The 16057-nt window shown below is 42.2% G+C and overlaps 1 protein-coding gene across 8 annotated transcripts in view; it reads left to right on the top strand.

Moving 5' to 3' along the window:
- STAT3 (signal transducer and activator of transcription 3) overlaps positions 1–16057 on the top strand; it is a 68393-nt gene that overhangs the window by 21294 nt on the left and 31042 nt on the right. For all 8 annotated transcript variants that reach the window (XM_035301568.3, XM_035301564.3, XM_035301566.3 and 5 more), the window contains 3 exons: positions 11127–11277; positions 13244–13388; positions 14374–14472. In XM_035301568.3, the coding sequence (XP_035157459.1) occupies positions 11150–11277; positions 13244–13388; positions 14374–14472 (372 nt within the window). In that variant the 5' untranslated portion in view covers positions 11127–11149. The remainder of the gene's footprint in view (positions 1–11126; positions 11278–13243; positions 13389–14373; positions 14473–16057) is intronic.

Raw genomic sequence — 16057 nt, 5'->3', positions numbered from 1 at the left:
GGTGAATATTTGACCTCCATTTGAACACCAAATGCCACAGGAACCTGGGAGGTTGTCGCTTACTCCCCCGCCCCACCCCACCCCAGTCACCTTTGCCCTTCAATCAGTCACCACGCCCATCACATCTAGCTCTTTAATGTCGGAAGATGGATGTCCTCCTCAAAACACTTCTAATGTTGCTACCTAAGTTGGGCCACCACCACCTTCCACCTGGATGATTGTAGCCTGAGGGATCTTTTTGAAATGTAAATCAAACTTTCACTTGTCTGTTTAAAACTTTTCAAACTTACCCCATTGCCCTTGGAAGAAAGTTCAGATACTAACAGGAGAGCCTTCTCCAGCCTCCTCTCCTGCCGTGATCTCCTTGTACAGTCTCTGTGGTGTACCGTTTCATTAGAACCCTGGAGATTATTATTCGATAGGCCTGGGCTAACAACTGGCGTCTGACTTTGCAGAGCTCCTCAGGTGATTCTGAGGCACATTCAGCGTTGAGCCCTGATCCCTGCTCAATTCTGAGGTTCTTATATTTATTTATGATCATGAATAAATTTATTTTTTGGCCTCATATTAGCATCATATGAGGAGCTTTTTTTTTTTGGAGACGGAGTTTCGTATTCAAGAGATTCTCCTGCCTCAGCCTCCCAAGTAGCTGGAGTTAACAGGTGTCCACCACCACCATGCCCAGCTGTTTTTGTATTTTTTGGTAGAGATGGGGTTTCACCATGTTGGGCCAGTCTAGTATTGAACTCCTGACCTCAAGTGATCCTCCCACCTCTGCCTCCCAGATTGCTGGGATTTCAGGCATGAGCCATTGCACCCAGCTGTAGCTTTTACATTTTGAAACCTGGTCCCACCCTCAGAGATTCAAATTTGGTACTGGTTTGGTTCCCAAGCACCTTTTTCGCTGTATGTATTTTTTTAGTATCAGCCAATGTGGAGACTTTTGTAGACAGAAGGAATTACTTCACAGAGAAGAATATGGGAGTAGATGTTATGAAGAGGCAGCTTCTAGTCCTGGAATGATTTATCCTTTCTTATACAGATTTCCAGATACTTGAGGAGCTACTCTTCTGTAACTCACATTTTTCTCTCTCCTAACTTCACTCCTGCTGCCTGCATCTTCTTGCTGGGCAAAATGTTCAAGGTCTTCAACTCCTTACACCCTGGTTGCTCCTCCCTGGATGTGTTTAGTGTTTTAGTGTTCTATGTCAATTTTGGTACCCACAATTAGAGTAGCATCCAGATGTGGGTTTGTTACAGCTGGACTACTAGATGCTTCAAAATCCAAAAACTAGTATGTCTATTAAAATACCATAAGACCACACTGGCTTGGTTCATGGGTTACTTAAAAATCAACTAAAATTCCCACTTTCTAAAACTCTTGTAGTGGCTGGGTATGGTGGCTCACATCTGTAATCCCAGCACTTTTGGAGGCTGAGGCTGGAAGATTGCTTGGGCCTAGGAGTTTGATAACCAGCCTAGGCAAAATGGCAAGACGCCATCTCTAATTGAAAAAAAGAAAAAACAAGCCTCTTACAGTGGTGAAGAGCAGGCATTCTGAAAACAAACTGTGTGTTAGGATTCCAGCTCCATGCCTTTACTACCTGTGTTATGACTTTGGATAAATCACTTAAAATTCTGTGCTTAAGTTTCTCTTCTGTAAAGTGGGATAAAAATAGTACCTGTTGACCCAGCGCAGTGCCTCACGCCTGTCTCCCAGCACTTTGGGAGGCCGAGGTGGATGGATCATGAGGTCAGGAGTTTGAGACCAGCCTGGCCAACATAGTGAAACCCTGTCTCTACCAAAAATACAAAAAATTAGCTGGGTATGGTGGTGGGCACTTGTATTTCCAGCTACTTGGGAGGCTAAGGGAGGAGAATCATTTGAATCCGGGAGGCGGAGGTTGCAGTGAGCTGAGATGCTACCACTGCACTCCAGCCCAGGCGACAGCGCAAGACTCTATCTCAAAAAAAAAAAAAAAAGAAAGTACCTATCTGATAGGGTTGTTAAAATTATGAAATAAATAAATACATATGTCAAGTGTTTAAAACAGCATCTGGCGTCTTGGTAAAAAGTGCAATATAAATTTTAGTTATAATTATTACTTATTTTGACTGCTCTTTAACCAAGGTTCTTATTTTTCATCTTTTCCTTTTGTTTCAAATATCACTTAGTGTTTTCACCTTTACTCTTTTTAGGACCTAGAGCCATCCTAGGTGAAATATGTATGGAGACATTTGATCAGGACTCCTGACCTCCCTTCTCTCCTTAAACACATGCCAAATCACAGCATTACTAGCTCATTCCCTCCAGATATGATAAGAGTGTCCATGAAATCTTACGTAGAGGGAGAGCTGATAGGTGATTATCATACTTAACCTCTAGTGAATCTGATGGATTAACCTGCTTCTATGCTTCCAGGGCATTGAGGAAATGGGTTTAAGATAAGAAATGTCCCTAAAAGGGAGGCCCTGGGGGAAAGGAACAATAACTGCAGCCCTGAGGACCTGCCACCAGTGATACCAGCAGCACCAGCATGGAGGGATGCTGTACAACCATTATTGATTTTAAGTTTACCACAGTCCTTCAGGGGAGAGATAATTCCCTGTTTTACTGAAGAGAAAGCCCATTTGGTAGTCAAGTACTATTCCCAAAGACAAATAGCTGATAAATGTCAGGCAGGGTTTTTGTACCCTCAGTAATTGACAAAGCATGTTGTTACTTTCAATTTAGAGGGAATTAGGTTTGTTAAGCTCTTGCTCCTTCTTTAGAGATGCAGTCTAGCTCTGTCACTCAGGCTGGAGTGCAGTGGCATGATCACAGCTCACTGCAGCCTCAATCTGCTGGGCTCAAGTGATCCTCCCACTTCAGCCTTCCAAGTAGCTGGGACTACATGCATGGGCCACTACGCCAGGCTAATTTAAAAAATTTTTTTTTTCTAGAGACAAGATCTCACTGTGTTGCCCAGGCTAGTCTTGAACTGCTGAGCTTAAGCAATCCGTCTTCCACCTTGGCCTCTCAAAGTGCTAGGATTATAGGCATGAACCACCATGCCTGGCCTTTATTTCTTTCATATATTCAAATTTTGTCATATTAGTAGGGAACTATAATTGGAATTTTCTTTTTTTCTTTTTGAGATGGAGTCTTGCCCTGTCACCCAGGCTGTGTGCAGTGGTGAGATCTCGGCTCACTGTGATCTCCGCCTCCTGAGTTCAAGCAATTCTCCTGCCTCAGCCTCCCGAGCAGTTGGGACTACAGGCGTGTGCCACCACGCCCAGCTAATTTTTTTTTGTATTTTTAGTAGAGATAGGGTTTCACCATGTTGGCCAGGATGGTCTCAATCTCCTGACCTTGTGATCCTCCCAACTCGGCCTCCCAAAGTGCTGGGATTATAGGCGTGAGCTACTGCACCTGGCCAATTTGAGTTTTCTTATAGCTTGATGTTCATTGGTTTTTAACTAATCCTGCTATATGTAACTGAACACATTTGAACATTACAGTAATCATAGTAAATTGTTTCCGGTTGGACACTCAAGTATTAGGAAATAAAAACTAGATTTATATATAGACTTACTCTTTTTTTGTTTTTGAGGTGGAATTTTGCTCTTATTGCCCAGGCTGGAGTGCAATGGAAGATCTCGGCAACCTCTGCCTCCTGGGTTCAAGCGATTCTCCTGCCTCAGCCTCCCAAGTTGCTGAGATTACAGGACTGTGCCACCATGCCCAGCTAATTTGTTTAGTAGAGACGGGATTTCTCCATGTTGGTCAGGCTGGTCTCAAACTCCCAACCTCAGGTGATCCACCCGCCTCAGCCTCCCAAAGCGCTGGGATTACAGGAGTGAGCTGCCATGCCCAGCCAATATATAGACTTCTTATTGCAAGTATCTAGTCTTAAATCTTATAAAGGTACTATTTGAACTTAAAAATATGAAATTGTGTGCTTACTATATAAGTGTACTTATTCTGAGTTATCTTGTACTTGAAATTCCAGTCTTAATGTCTAGAGGAATTACGAATGGTTAAATTATGAATGACTGTAATAGTTTAAAGCTACAGTATTTATTTTTTGAGGTGGAGTTTTGCTCTTGTCGCCCAGGCTGGAGAGCAATGGCACAATCTCGGCTCACTGCAACCTCTGCCTCCCGAGTTCAAGCAATTCTCCTGCCTCAGCCTCCCAAGTAGTTGGGATTACAGGTGTGTGACACCACGCCTGGCTAATTTTTTTATTTTTAGTAGAGACAGGGTTTTGCCATGTTGGCCTGACTGGTCTAGAACTACTAACCTCAGGTGATCCACCCACCTCGGCTTCCCAAAGTGCTGGGATTACAGGTGTGAGCCACTGCACCTGGCCTACAGTATTTAAATATGGACTCTCTGTCATCCATTATGCTGTTTATCCTATGGTGAAAATTTTATGAATATTGAATGTTTTTCTATAGTGTGAATTGCTTTCTCTCACTTTTCTCATTTTTTACCTTCCTAATCTACTTGCAGATACTCCAGATTATTTTTAGAATATGGTATGGTGAGAAGAGTTTGCACATCTAAATAAATTCTGTGGCCCTCAATGGGATTAGCAGGATTGTATTGAAAACACCGATAGAAACAAAGTAGTTCTTTTGTGTGCTTTAAATAGAAATGTATTTTCAGGCCAGACACAGTGGCTCAAGCCTGTAATCCCAGCAGTTTGGGAGTCCAAGGTAGGCAGATCACCTGAGGTCGGGAGTTCGAGACCAGCCTGGCCAATATGGTGAAGCCCCATCTCTACTAAAAATGCAAAAATTAGCTGGGTATGGTGGCACCCGCCTCTAATCCCAGCTATTCCAGAGGCTGAGGCATGAGAATTGCTTGAACCTGGAAGATGGAGGTTGCAGTGAGCCAAGATTGTATATTCTAGCCTGGGCAATAGAGTGAGACTCTCAAACAACAACAGCAAAATATCTCTTTTCAAGCTGAGTACTTTGGTTCACACTTGTAATCCCAGCACTTTGGGAGGCCAAAACAGGAGGGTCGCTTGAGACCAGGAGTTTGAGACCAGCCTGGGCAACATAGTGAGACCTCTTCTATTTGAACAAACAAACAAACATAATACTCTTTTCATAGAAAAATGTTTACTACACAGTAAACTTTAAAAGAATGTGAAGCTGTATTAATGTTGTGACTCCAATTTAAAAAATAAACCACATACACACACACATTCTGAAATAGATTTAAAGGAATTACATCAAAATGTCATTTTTTTTCTTTTTTGGAGACAGGGTCTTGCTCTGTCACCCAGGCTGGAGTGCAATGCTGCAATCATAGCTCACTGCAGCCTCAACTTCCTGGCCTCAAGTGACCCTCCCACCTCAGCCTTCAGAAGTGCTGGGATCAGACATGTGCCACCATACCTGGCAACATGTCAGTTTTTGTTCTGGATAGTAGGACGGTGGGATACGGATTTTTTTTTTTTTTTTTTGAGACGGTGTTTCACTGTTGTTACCCAGACTGGAGTGCAATGGCACGATCTCAGCTCATCGCAACCTCCACCTTCTGGGTTCAAGCAATTCTCCTGCCTCAACCTCCTGAGTAGCTGGGACTACAGGCGCGCACCACCATGCCCAGCTAATTTTTGTATTTTTAGTAGAGACGGGGTTTCACCTTGTTGACCAGGATGGTCTCGATCTCTTGACCTTGTGATCCACCCGCCTCGGCCTCCCAAAGTGCTGGGATTATAGGCGTGAGCCACCGCGTCTGGCCTGGGATATGGATTTTTTAATCTCTTATTTTCTTTTTTATATTTTTCTAAATTTTCCACGGTGAATATTATTTTGTCATCTTTCAAACATACCTCTTAAAAGGACTGGTTTCTATAGAATTTAGTTTAGGAAATCTTCTGTATTACTTTATACTTTGTTTGCCTTGATCACTGGGCCTTTCCTGATGGCAAAGAAGAGGTTATTGTAGGCAGCAGATAAAACACAGGTATGCTCTATTTAAAATATGTGTATTTATGATAGAAGTATAGGTAGTACCCAAAGGAAAATCTCATGACACATTGCAGTAGAACAGAAATTATCTTTAGCTCACTTTCTGTTTTGGATTATTGCATGAGCCTGATTTTCATCTCTCTCTACCTTTCCTCACCCCAGTTGTAAATCTGCTAGTGTATGAATGGGAAGTATGTCTTTTTTTTTTTTAGATGGAGTCTTGCTGTGTCACCCAGGCTGGAATGCAGTGGCATGATCTCAGCTCACTGAATCCTCTGCCTCCCGGGTTCAAGTGATTCTCCGGCTTTGGCCTCCTGAGTAGCTGGGATTACAGGCATGTGCCACCAGGCCGGACTAATTTTTTTTGTATTTTTAGTAGAGATGGGGTTTCACCATGTTGGCCAAGCTGGCCTTGAACTCCTGACCTTGTGATCTGCCTGCCTCATCCTCCCAGAGTGCTGGGATTACAGGTGTGAGCCACCGTGCCTGGCCTAATGTGAAGTATAAGTATTCATTTAAAAAGAAGTTTTATGAAGCTGTGTAGTAAATCCCTTTTGTAAGTGGTCTTGACCGTGTTTCTCAATATATCTTTTGGTTTCATTAGCTTGAAGTATATAAATGAGAACTGTGACTTTGGACAGACTTTTTCAGTCATCTTTATAGTATTAAGTTCCCCATTAGACAATAGTTGTTTGTTTTATGACTTACTGTTAGTAGGTTATCCCCAAGGGGCTGATAAATTCCTGTTTCGAAAAGTCCAAAAAGTCTTTGATGACTTGCTGTTTCATTTTTTCTTTTCTCTTCAGTTATAGAAAACAGGATTACACCCACCTTGCCTTTGTACATTAGCATCTACTATCTGCTGACTTAACCCGAGTAAATGCTTTGAATTGAGCCCCGTATAATGTCCTGAGTCAGCCTGTATGGAATAATGAATTGACTTCTCTCCTGTGCGCCCAGAATGGTATTTAGCACTCAAAGTGTTACTCAAATAACTTTGTGTGTTCTGGGGCTCAATAAAGTCGTTATTAAATCACAGGCTTAGGGGAGAACACTCATTCTATGGCATTTGAATTAAGTGTTGCCCAATTCTAGAACTTACAATAAATTTTTTTTAAAAACCCACAGGCTTAGAATTATTCTGTAGATATGAAGTAATATACTTAGAACTTAGGTGGCGTTCTTTTGATTAACTTGTAATTTGAAAAACCACAATTGAAATTATGAAATAACGTTGGCTCTTTGAGGCCTTTTCCAGTAAAACAGTTACAGTAAATCTGGTTGGCAGTGAGATTGCTAGACACTTTGGCTAGTCACCTCCTGTGACTGCTGTTAATTAAATATGGTTTGTAGCTAAGCAGCCTATGAGGAGAAGACTGTTTTCGTATTTGCCTATACTCTCCTTGAAAATACTACCTGGTCTTTGGTTTTAATTTATACTTTTTTTTTTTTTCATGTAGAATAGCTATTCAAGTATTACCTATGGTGATTAGAAAAAGTAAAACATAAAATCAGTCATTCTTGGTGCTTTGATTTTATGGAAAAAACTACTAGCTGGTTTCTGGTTTGAGAAATAATACAATTATTGTACTACTTACTAGTCCTCTTCTGTCCCCAGCTAAAAATAAGAACAGCAACAAACAAAAAATCCTTAGTTATATACTGGAAATGAATCAGATAATTTTTCAATAACTTATACTTTTTTTGGATATGTTAGTTTGAAAATGCAAATATTCATGCATGACCCCAGTGTTCATCTATGATGGAGTAGGTAGTGTGGGCTGCTGTTTTATGGTTTTAACTTGGACCTTCAGCGAGTAGACTGTGATGCCTCTGCCTCTGTAGCCAACACAGATAATTAAATAGTCTATTTCTGGCTGGCCACGATGGCTCATGCCGGCAATCCCAGCACTTTGGGAGGCTGAGGGGGAGGAGGATCGCGAGGCCAGGAGTTCAAGATCAGTCTGAGCAACAAAGTGAGACCTTTTTTCTACAAAAACTGCAAAAAATTAGCCGAGCATGCTGGTGTGTGCCTCTAGTCCCAGCTACGCGGGTCCCTGAGGTAGGAGGCTTGCTTGAGCCCAGGAGTTGGAGGTTACAGTGATCTCTATTTGCCACTGTACTCCAGCCTAGGTGACAAAGAGAGACTTTGTCTCAAAAACTAAAGTCTAGTTAATTTATAACACTGGAGTTTATTACAAAACAGATAATTCTTTTTTAAAATCTTTCTTTTAGGAGAACCACTGCTTTTTGGCTACATTGTCTACAGTAGCAGTGTTCAATAAATATAATACCCAAGTCACATAGGCAATGTTAAGTTTTCTTTTTTTTTTTTTCCCAGTATGGCTGTCAGGTGGACTTTTTTTTTTTTTTTGAGACAGTCTCACTCTGTTGCCCAGGCTGGAGTGCAATGGCACGATCTCAGCCCACTGCAACCCCTGCTTCCCAGGTTCAAGCAATTGTCCTCCCAAATAGGTGGGACTACAGACATGTGCTACCACACCCAGCTAATTTTTGTATTTTTAGTAGAGACAGAGTTTTGCTACATTGGCCAGGCTGGTCTCAAACTCCAGCCCTCAGGTGATCCACCTGCCTCGGCTTCCCTAAGTGCTGTGATTATAGGTGTGAGCCACCGAGCTCTGCCAATGTTAAGCTTTCTAGTAGCCACATTAAAATAAGTAAAAAGAAATGGGTGAAGTTAATTTTAATAATATATTTTATTTAACCTAACATATCTAAAATATTATCATTTTAACATGAACAAGATACTTTACATTCTTTGATTTTTCACTAAGTTCTCAAAATTCAGTGTGTATTTTACATTGATAGCATATCTCAGTTTGAAGCATCCACATTCCAAGTGCTCAATAGCCACATGTGGCTAGTGACTCCATACTGGATTGTGTAGGTTTAGAGTTTCAGTACATCTGTTTGCAACAGAATCTACATAAATGGCATATTATGCAGATTTCTTAGTATGCACATCAGTTCTTGCATAGCATAAGTCAGGTCATGATGCTTTTAGTCTATGAGGCAGATTTTTTTTTTTTTTTTGAGACAGAGCCCCACTCTGTCACCCAGGCTGGAGTGCAGTGGTGCAATCTTGGCTCACTGCAACCTGCATGTGAGACAGATTTTAACTTGGCCCTAATGCAAATATCGTAAGAGAGATCTAATGGCTTTTGATTTCTTACTGAGGGCAAAATACACACCATCGTTAAAATGCTTCAGCGTATAGTATGCGCGTCAGCCACTGCTTTTACTCTAGCCAGTGCTTAATGTACCTGTACCACTGTCCAGGCAGCATCTGTACTGTGGCAGGTGAATCTCAGTGGGGGAGATGGCAAGTAATATTGCTTTTTAATATATATTTTTTTGAGATAGAGTTTCACTCTCGTTGCCCAGGCTGGAGAGCAATGACGTGAGCTCACTGCCACCTCCACCTCCAGGGTTCAAGTGATTCTCCTGCCTCAGTCTCTCGAGTAGCTGGGATTACAGGCATGCACTGCTGCACCTGGCTAATTTTGTATTTTAGTAGAGACGGGATTTCTCCATATCGATCAGGCTGTTCTCTAACTCCTGACCTCAGGTGATCTGCCCGCCTCGGCCTCCCAAAGTGCTGGGATGACAGGCGTGAGCCACCCCGCCTGGCCTATTTTTAGAACTTCTTAAAACGACTTGGCCTCTATTGATAGTTCCATGACCCAAACTATTCAGAAAGAGGATTACAGGTGATTAGCTGGCTGGGTTTCTCATACCAGAGCATTTCACTGGGGTGTTCCTGAACTTGGGACAACTTCTATGCCTGGCATTTTTCTTTCCTTCTCTGTTATCCCAGACTAAGAAATTTTTCGAAAAGTTACTTTTAGCTGGGCGCGGTGGCTCACGCCTGTAATTCCAGCACTTTTGGGAGGCCGAGGTGGGTGGATCATGAGGTCAAGAGATCGAGACCATCCTGGTCAACATGGTGAAACCCTGTCTCTACTAAAAATACAAAAAATTAGCTGGGCATGGTGGCGCGTGCCTGTAATCCCAGCTACTTGGGAGGCTGAGGCAGGAGAATTGCCTGAACCCAGGAGGCGTAGGTTGCGGTGAGCTGAGATCAGGCCATTGCACTCCAGCCTGGGTAACAAGAGCAAAACTTCATCTCAAAAAAAAAAAAAAAGTTGCTTTTTGTTGAGTAGGAGAATCTCAGGCAGAACTTCTTGAATCCTCATTTATACTTTTTTTTCTTAAGAGACAGGGTCTCGCTATGTTGCCGAGGCTGGAGTGCAGTGGCTATTCACACGCGGGATCCCACTACTGATCAGCACGGGAGTTTTGACCTGTTCCGCTTCTGACCTGGGCCGGTTCACCCCTCCTTAGGCAACCTGGTGGTCCCCCGCTCCCGGGAGGTCACCATATTGATGCCGAACTTGGTGCGGACACCCGATCGGCATAGCGCACTACAGCCCAGAACTCCTGGTCTCAAGCGATCCATCCTCCCACCTCAGCCTCCTGAATAGCTGGGACTACAGGCACGCGCCACCGCGCACGGCCATTTATCCTTTTAAATCTGTAATATTGGAATTAGCTCTCTGTCCCCCCACCCCCACCCAAACATACTTTCTATGTTTTGGCCATAGTACAGGTTTACTGTGTATAACTAAAAGGGCTGTGGAGTGGAAAGAACAGAACTGACATTTGTTGGGCATCTGTTGTGTACCATGCACTGGACTGGGTGCTGTAGGAATATCTCAGTACTTCCCATTGAGGAGTGGGAATTATCTATTTTATAGATAAGGGAAGAGAAATCTGGAAATTGAATAATTTTTTAATTTCACATATCTCTGGTAGATAATGGATTCTAGAACCTGGCATAATAACTGCTTGTCATGCCAGTGTAAAAGATGTGTGGCCAGATGTGGAGGCTCACATCTGTAATCCCAGCACTTTGGGAAGCCAAGGCAGAAGGATCACTTGAGCCAGGATAACATGGTGAGACCCCCATCTCTATTTTTGCAAAAATAAAATAAACTGGAAGAAACAAGCAGGGTCCTCCCCAGAGCATCTTTATCCCTAATCACAGACCTGACCCCTGTGTTGGGCAGTGGCTACTTCTAGATTGTTTACCCTGCTGGGACTTGTGGTGACCATATGCACACTTCGCTTTACAGTTGGGACCCCTGATTTTAGCAGGATGGCCCAATGGAATCAGCTGCAGCAGCTTGACACACGGTACCTGGAGCAGCTTCATCAGCTCTACAGTGACAGCTTCCCAATGGAGCTGCGGCAGTTTCTGGCCCCATGGATAGAGAGTCAAGATTGGTAAGTCCTTCTTGAGAGACTCTCTCCAAATTGTTAGGTTTTGGTTTGAGTCAAGAAACATGAACTCTCAACGTCATGCTTTGCTGTTTCATTGAAAAATGTACGGGTACAAGTGATGGGGAAAATGAGATTATGAGATAAAGTGGCACCCTTTGGTCTTGTAAAGCATATTTTACATTAGAAGGCATGTGGACAACTGTCTTTTGACACATTGAAACAGCCTGTATGGTGGTAGATGTCTTGAAGGTTGATTTGGACCTCATTTACTTGGGCAGATCCTCTATATATTCTGATAATCCAGTGATGTGGTAGACATATTTTTTCTCTGAATGTGAATTCTATCATAGCTAGAACTTTGGGTTGATAGTTGTAATTCCCCTTTAATTAAAGGAAAGAGACACAGAGTATATTAGTCTGTTCTCAAGTTGCTGTAAAGAAATACCTGAGACTGGGTAATTTATGAGAAAATAGGTTTAATTGGCTCACAGTTCTGCAAGCTGTACAGGAAGCATAGCACCATCCATTGCTGGGAAGGCCTCAGGAAACTTCCAGTCATGGCAGAAGGCAGAGGGGAAACAGGCAGGTCACATGGCCAGAGCAAGAGCAGGAGAGCAAGGGGAGAGGTGCCACACACTTTTAAACGAACAGATCTCACAAAAAGGACTCACTGTCTGGAGGACAGTTCCAACAGGGAGGGTGCTAAACCATTCATGAGAAACCCACTCCCATGATCCAGTCACCTCCCACCAGTCCCCACCTCAACAGTGGGGATTACATTTCAATGTGAGATTTGGGCAGGGACGTAGATCCAAACTATATCACAGGATAAGGGAAATAGGTTCCATTCATAGAAGAGATAATGGCACAGAAGTCCAGCAACTACTTCCTTCACTTTAATATGTTCAGGCTCACCTAATTTTGGTTTAATTCAGGCCAGTGTTAATACGACCTGTTTTTTTCAGAATGCATACTCTGATTTGGTGAAGGGCCAGGAGATAATTCACAGATGCTGGAGATAGGCCATCCCAGCCTGGGATTATTTATTTGTACTAATAAATCTGACCAGAGTTTATTGAGAATTTAAAGCAAACAGCATATCTGTCTACTTTGCTCAAATATTTTATAAATATAGACTGTAGAGTAGCTAAAAATATCTGGAATAATTGTTTTTTGTTTTGTGGGTTTTTTTTGTTTTTTTTTTTTTTTGAGATGGAATCTGGCTCTGTAGCCAAGGCTGGAATGCAGTGGCGCTATCTCAGCTCACTGCAACCTCCGCCCCTGGGGTTCAAGCAATTCTGCCTCAGCCTTCTGAGTAGCTGGGATTACAGGCATCTGCCACCATACTCAGCTAATTTTTGAATTTTCTTAGAGACAGGGTTTCACCATATTGGCCAGGCTTGTCTGGAACTCCTGACCTCAGGTGATCTGCCAACCGCGGCCTACCAAAGTGCTGGGATTACAGGCATGAGCCACTGTGGCTGGCCTGGAATAATTGTTAATAACTATTAAATTGATGGTATTTTATTGAGGAGCAAGAGGAATCTAAAATGATGAATGGTTATGGCATCAGGTTTGCTTTGTTTTTTTTTTCCTCTTTTTTTTTTTGAGACAGAGTTTCACTTGTTACCCAGGCCGGAGCACAATGGCGCGATTTCGGCTCACTGCAACCTCCGCCTCCTCGGTTCATGCAATTCTCCTGCCTCAGCCTCCTGAGTAGCTGGGATTACAAGCACGCGCCACCACACCCAGCTAGTTTTTTGTATTTTTAGTAGAGACGGGGTTTCACCATGTTGACCGGGATGGTCTCGATGTCTTGACCTCGTGATCCACCCGCCTCGGCCTCCCAAAGTGCTGGGATTACAGGCTTGAGCCACCGCACCTGGCTTTTTCCTTTCTTGATGGTGATTTCTGTTTGTGTATATGAGTTGGTTTGAGAACCATTCTTTATCATTCTTCCTTTCCCTAGGGCATATGCGGCCAGCAAAGAATCACATGCCACTTTGGTGTTTCATAATCTCCTGGGCGAGATTGACCAGCAGTATAGCCGCTTCCTGCAAGAGTCGAATGTTCTCTATCAGCACAATCTACGAAGAATCAAGCAGTTTCTTCAGGTATGATGAGAAACTGGGGACAAGAAGAAACAGGGCCTGCAGAGTTGGGTGTTAGCATTCTTCCCTGGGAGCATTTCTTTTCTCATTTGGCTAAATAACAAGAACTATCTTGTTCTCTATGCAGTGTCTAGATGCTTAGGAAAAAAAAAAAAAGAATCTACTATTTTCAGTCACAGGAGAAGTAATTAGCCCTTTCTCCAAGCACTGTATACTTACCCATGAGCATCATTACCTGAGAGTCACTTCGCTTGTCATAATTGAAGTAATAAAGTGATTTTTATGTTGATCATACATGTTAGCATGTTAACCCGGTCCACTGATAGGAAGATCACTCTCACTGTTACATGTTAAAGGTTTGACAGTAATGGGATACTTCTTGACTAAGTCAGTTGCTTCCCCTTAAGACCAGGATATCATACTGTGTAAAGACACTGCTTCAAGGCTTGGCTTTCAAAAAAAAGACTCAAGGTCAGGCATGGTGGCTCATGCCTATAATCCCAACACCTTAGAAGGTTGAGGAGGGAGGATTGCTTGAGCCTGAGGGTTTGAGACCAGCCTGGGCAGCATAGCAAGACACCATCATTACAGAAATGTTTTATAAAAAAACCAATTGGTTGTGGTGGCACGCACCTGTAGTCCCAGCTACTCAGGGGGCCGAGGTGAGAAAATTGTTTGAGCCTGGGAAGTTGAAGCTGCAATAAGCTGTGATTACACCATTGCACTCCAGCCTGGGGGACAGAGTGAGACCCTGCCTCAAAAAAAAAAAAAAAAGACTCAGTCTAATGGTCCTTCTATTTACAGAAATAGTAACAACCTCCCCTCACCCTCCACAGACAGCCTTCAGCCAGGCTCTGAAGCCTTTGTTCTGTTGTTTCCTGCAGTAAATGCTTTCCTTGATGAATAAATTGGTTTTAAGTTAGCAGAGTTCAGTCCACATCTCCATGGTGTACTGCTGATTTTCATTATCTTTCTCTCCTCCTTACAGAGCAGGTATCTTGAGAAGCCGATGGAGATTGCCCGGATTGTGGCCCGGTGCCTGTGGGAAGAGTCCCGCCTTCTACAGACAGCAGCCACTGCAGCCCAGGTGAGACCTGAGACAAAGCCCTGGTCTGGGAGGAATGGAAAATCAAACAACTTTATAATGAGATAAATTATTAGATCTACTAAAAAATAAGGAAAATAAATAGATCGATAATCATAAAAATACGTTGGAAAACTCTAAAAAAAAGAAATTCCCACCCCCAAAAATACATTGAAAAACTACAAAAAAGGAAGTTCCACCAAAATAATCCAACAGACCCAATGGTTTAAAAGTTTTGTTCTGACAAACTTTCATGGTACAGATTATTCCAATATCATTCAGACTTTTCCAAAGTATAGAAAACCAAGAGATCTTTCAGGCTTATTTTATGAGGCTGGAGAAATTCTTATATGAAAACCTGAAAAACAGCCAGGTGTGGTGGCTCACGCCTATAATCCCAGCACTTGTAGAGGCTGAGTTGGGCAGATTGCTTGAGCCTCAGGAGTTAGACCAGCTGGGGTAACTTAGCAAGAGATCATCTCTATTTTTTTTTCTTTTTAAAGAAAAGAAAACCTAAAAAATGGTGGAAGTAAACAAAAATGGTTAGGATTTCTGGCATCCTACGCAGTCTACCATGGTTTATATTCTAGGAATGCAAGAATGATTTGTTGACATTAGAAATTCTATTAATGTAATTAATTAAATTAGTAAGTTAAAGAAAAACATATTGTTTTGTTAAATTATAAAATCCAGTATAAATTGGATTTTATCAATTCTTTCAATCCAGTTGATCCAATATCAGTTCGATTTTATCAGTTCTTCCTTATCACAAGAAAGAGTATCAGAAACCAAAGGGAGCATGATGGACAATGGTGAAACACTTAGGATTAAGCATATCCTAAGAGTGACAGAAAAAAACAAAACAAAACAAAATACTATTCTCAATAAAAACAGCAAAAGATAAGGATGTCTTTTACCCTTGATATTTTTCTGAAAGATTCAGCCTATACACAAAGAAAAAGAAATTAGGGTACAAATATTGGAAAGCAAGGGACAGAATTATTATTATTTACAGATAGGTCTTTCTAGAAGATCCAAGAGAAACAAAACTAACAAAATGATTGGAACCAGCAAGGTTTAGAAAGACGATTGTATACAAGATAAATGTTTTCAGAATCTGTAGTTCCCCTATATAGTAGCAGCAGTAACCTGTTAGAAAATGTAATGAAAGTAAAGATCTGGACTGAGTGCGCTGGCTCACGCCTGTAATCCCAGCACTTTGGGAGGCTGAGGTGGGCGGATCATGAGGTCAGGAGTTTGAGAACAACCTGGCCAATATGGTGAAACCCTATCTCTACTAAAAATACAAAAATTAGCTGGGCATGGGGGCACGCACCTGTAGTCCTAGCTACTTGGGAGGCTGAGGCAGAAGAATCACTTGAACCCAGGAGGCAGAGGTTGTAGTGAGCTGAGATTGTGCCACTGCACTCCAGCCTGGGTGACAGAGTGAGACTCCGTCTCAAAAAAAAAAAAAAAAAAGTAAAGATCTGATTCATAATAGTAAAAACAAATGTATGCAATTTGCATATACTATTGATATGTATGGGAAAATATCTGGAAGTGCGTATACGAGATCATTAAAGTAGTT

This window comes from Callithrix jacchus, chromosome 5 (genome assembly GCF_049354715.1).
Source record: "Callithrix jacchus isolate 240 chromosome 5, calJac240_pri, whole genome shotgun sequence".
Taxonomy (NCBI): domain Eukaryota; kingdom Metazoa; phylum Chordata; class Mammalia; order Primates; family Cebidae; genus Callithrix; species Callithrix jacchus.
The sequence above is the reverse complement of the archived record's forward strand: the minus strand, read 5'-3'. Positions and strand labels throughout refer to the sequence as shown.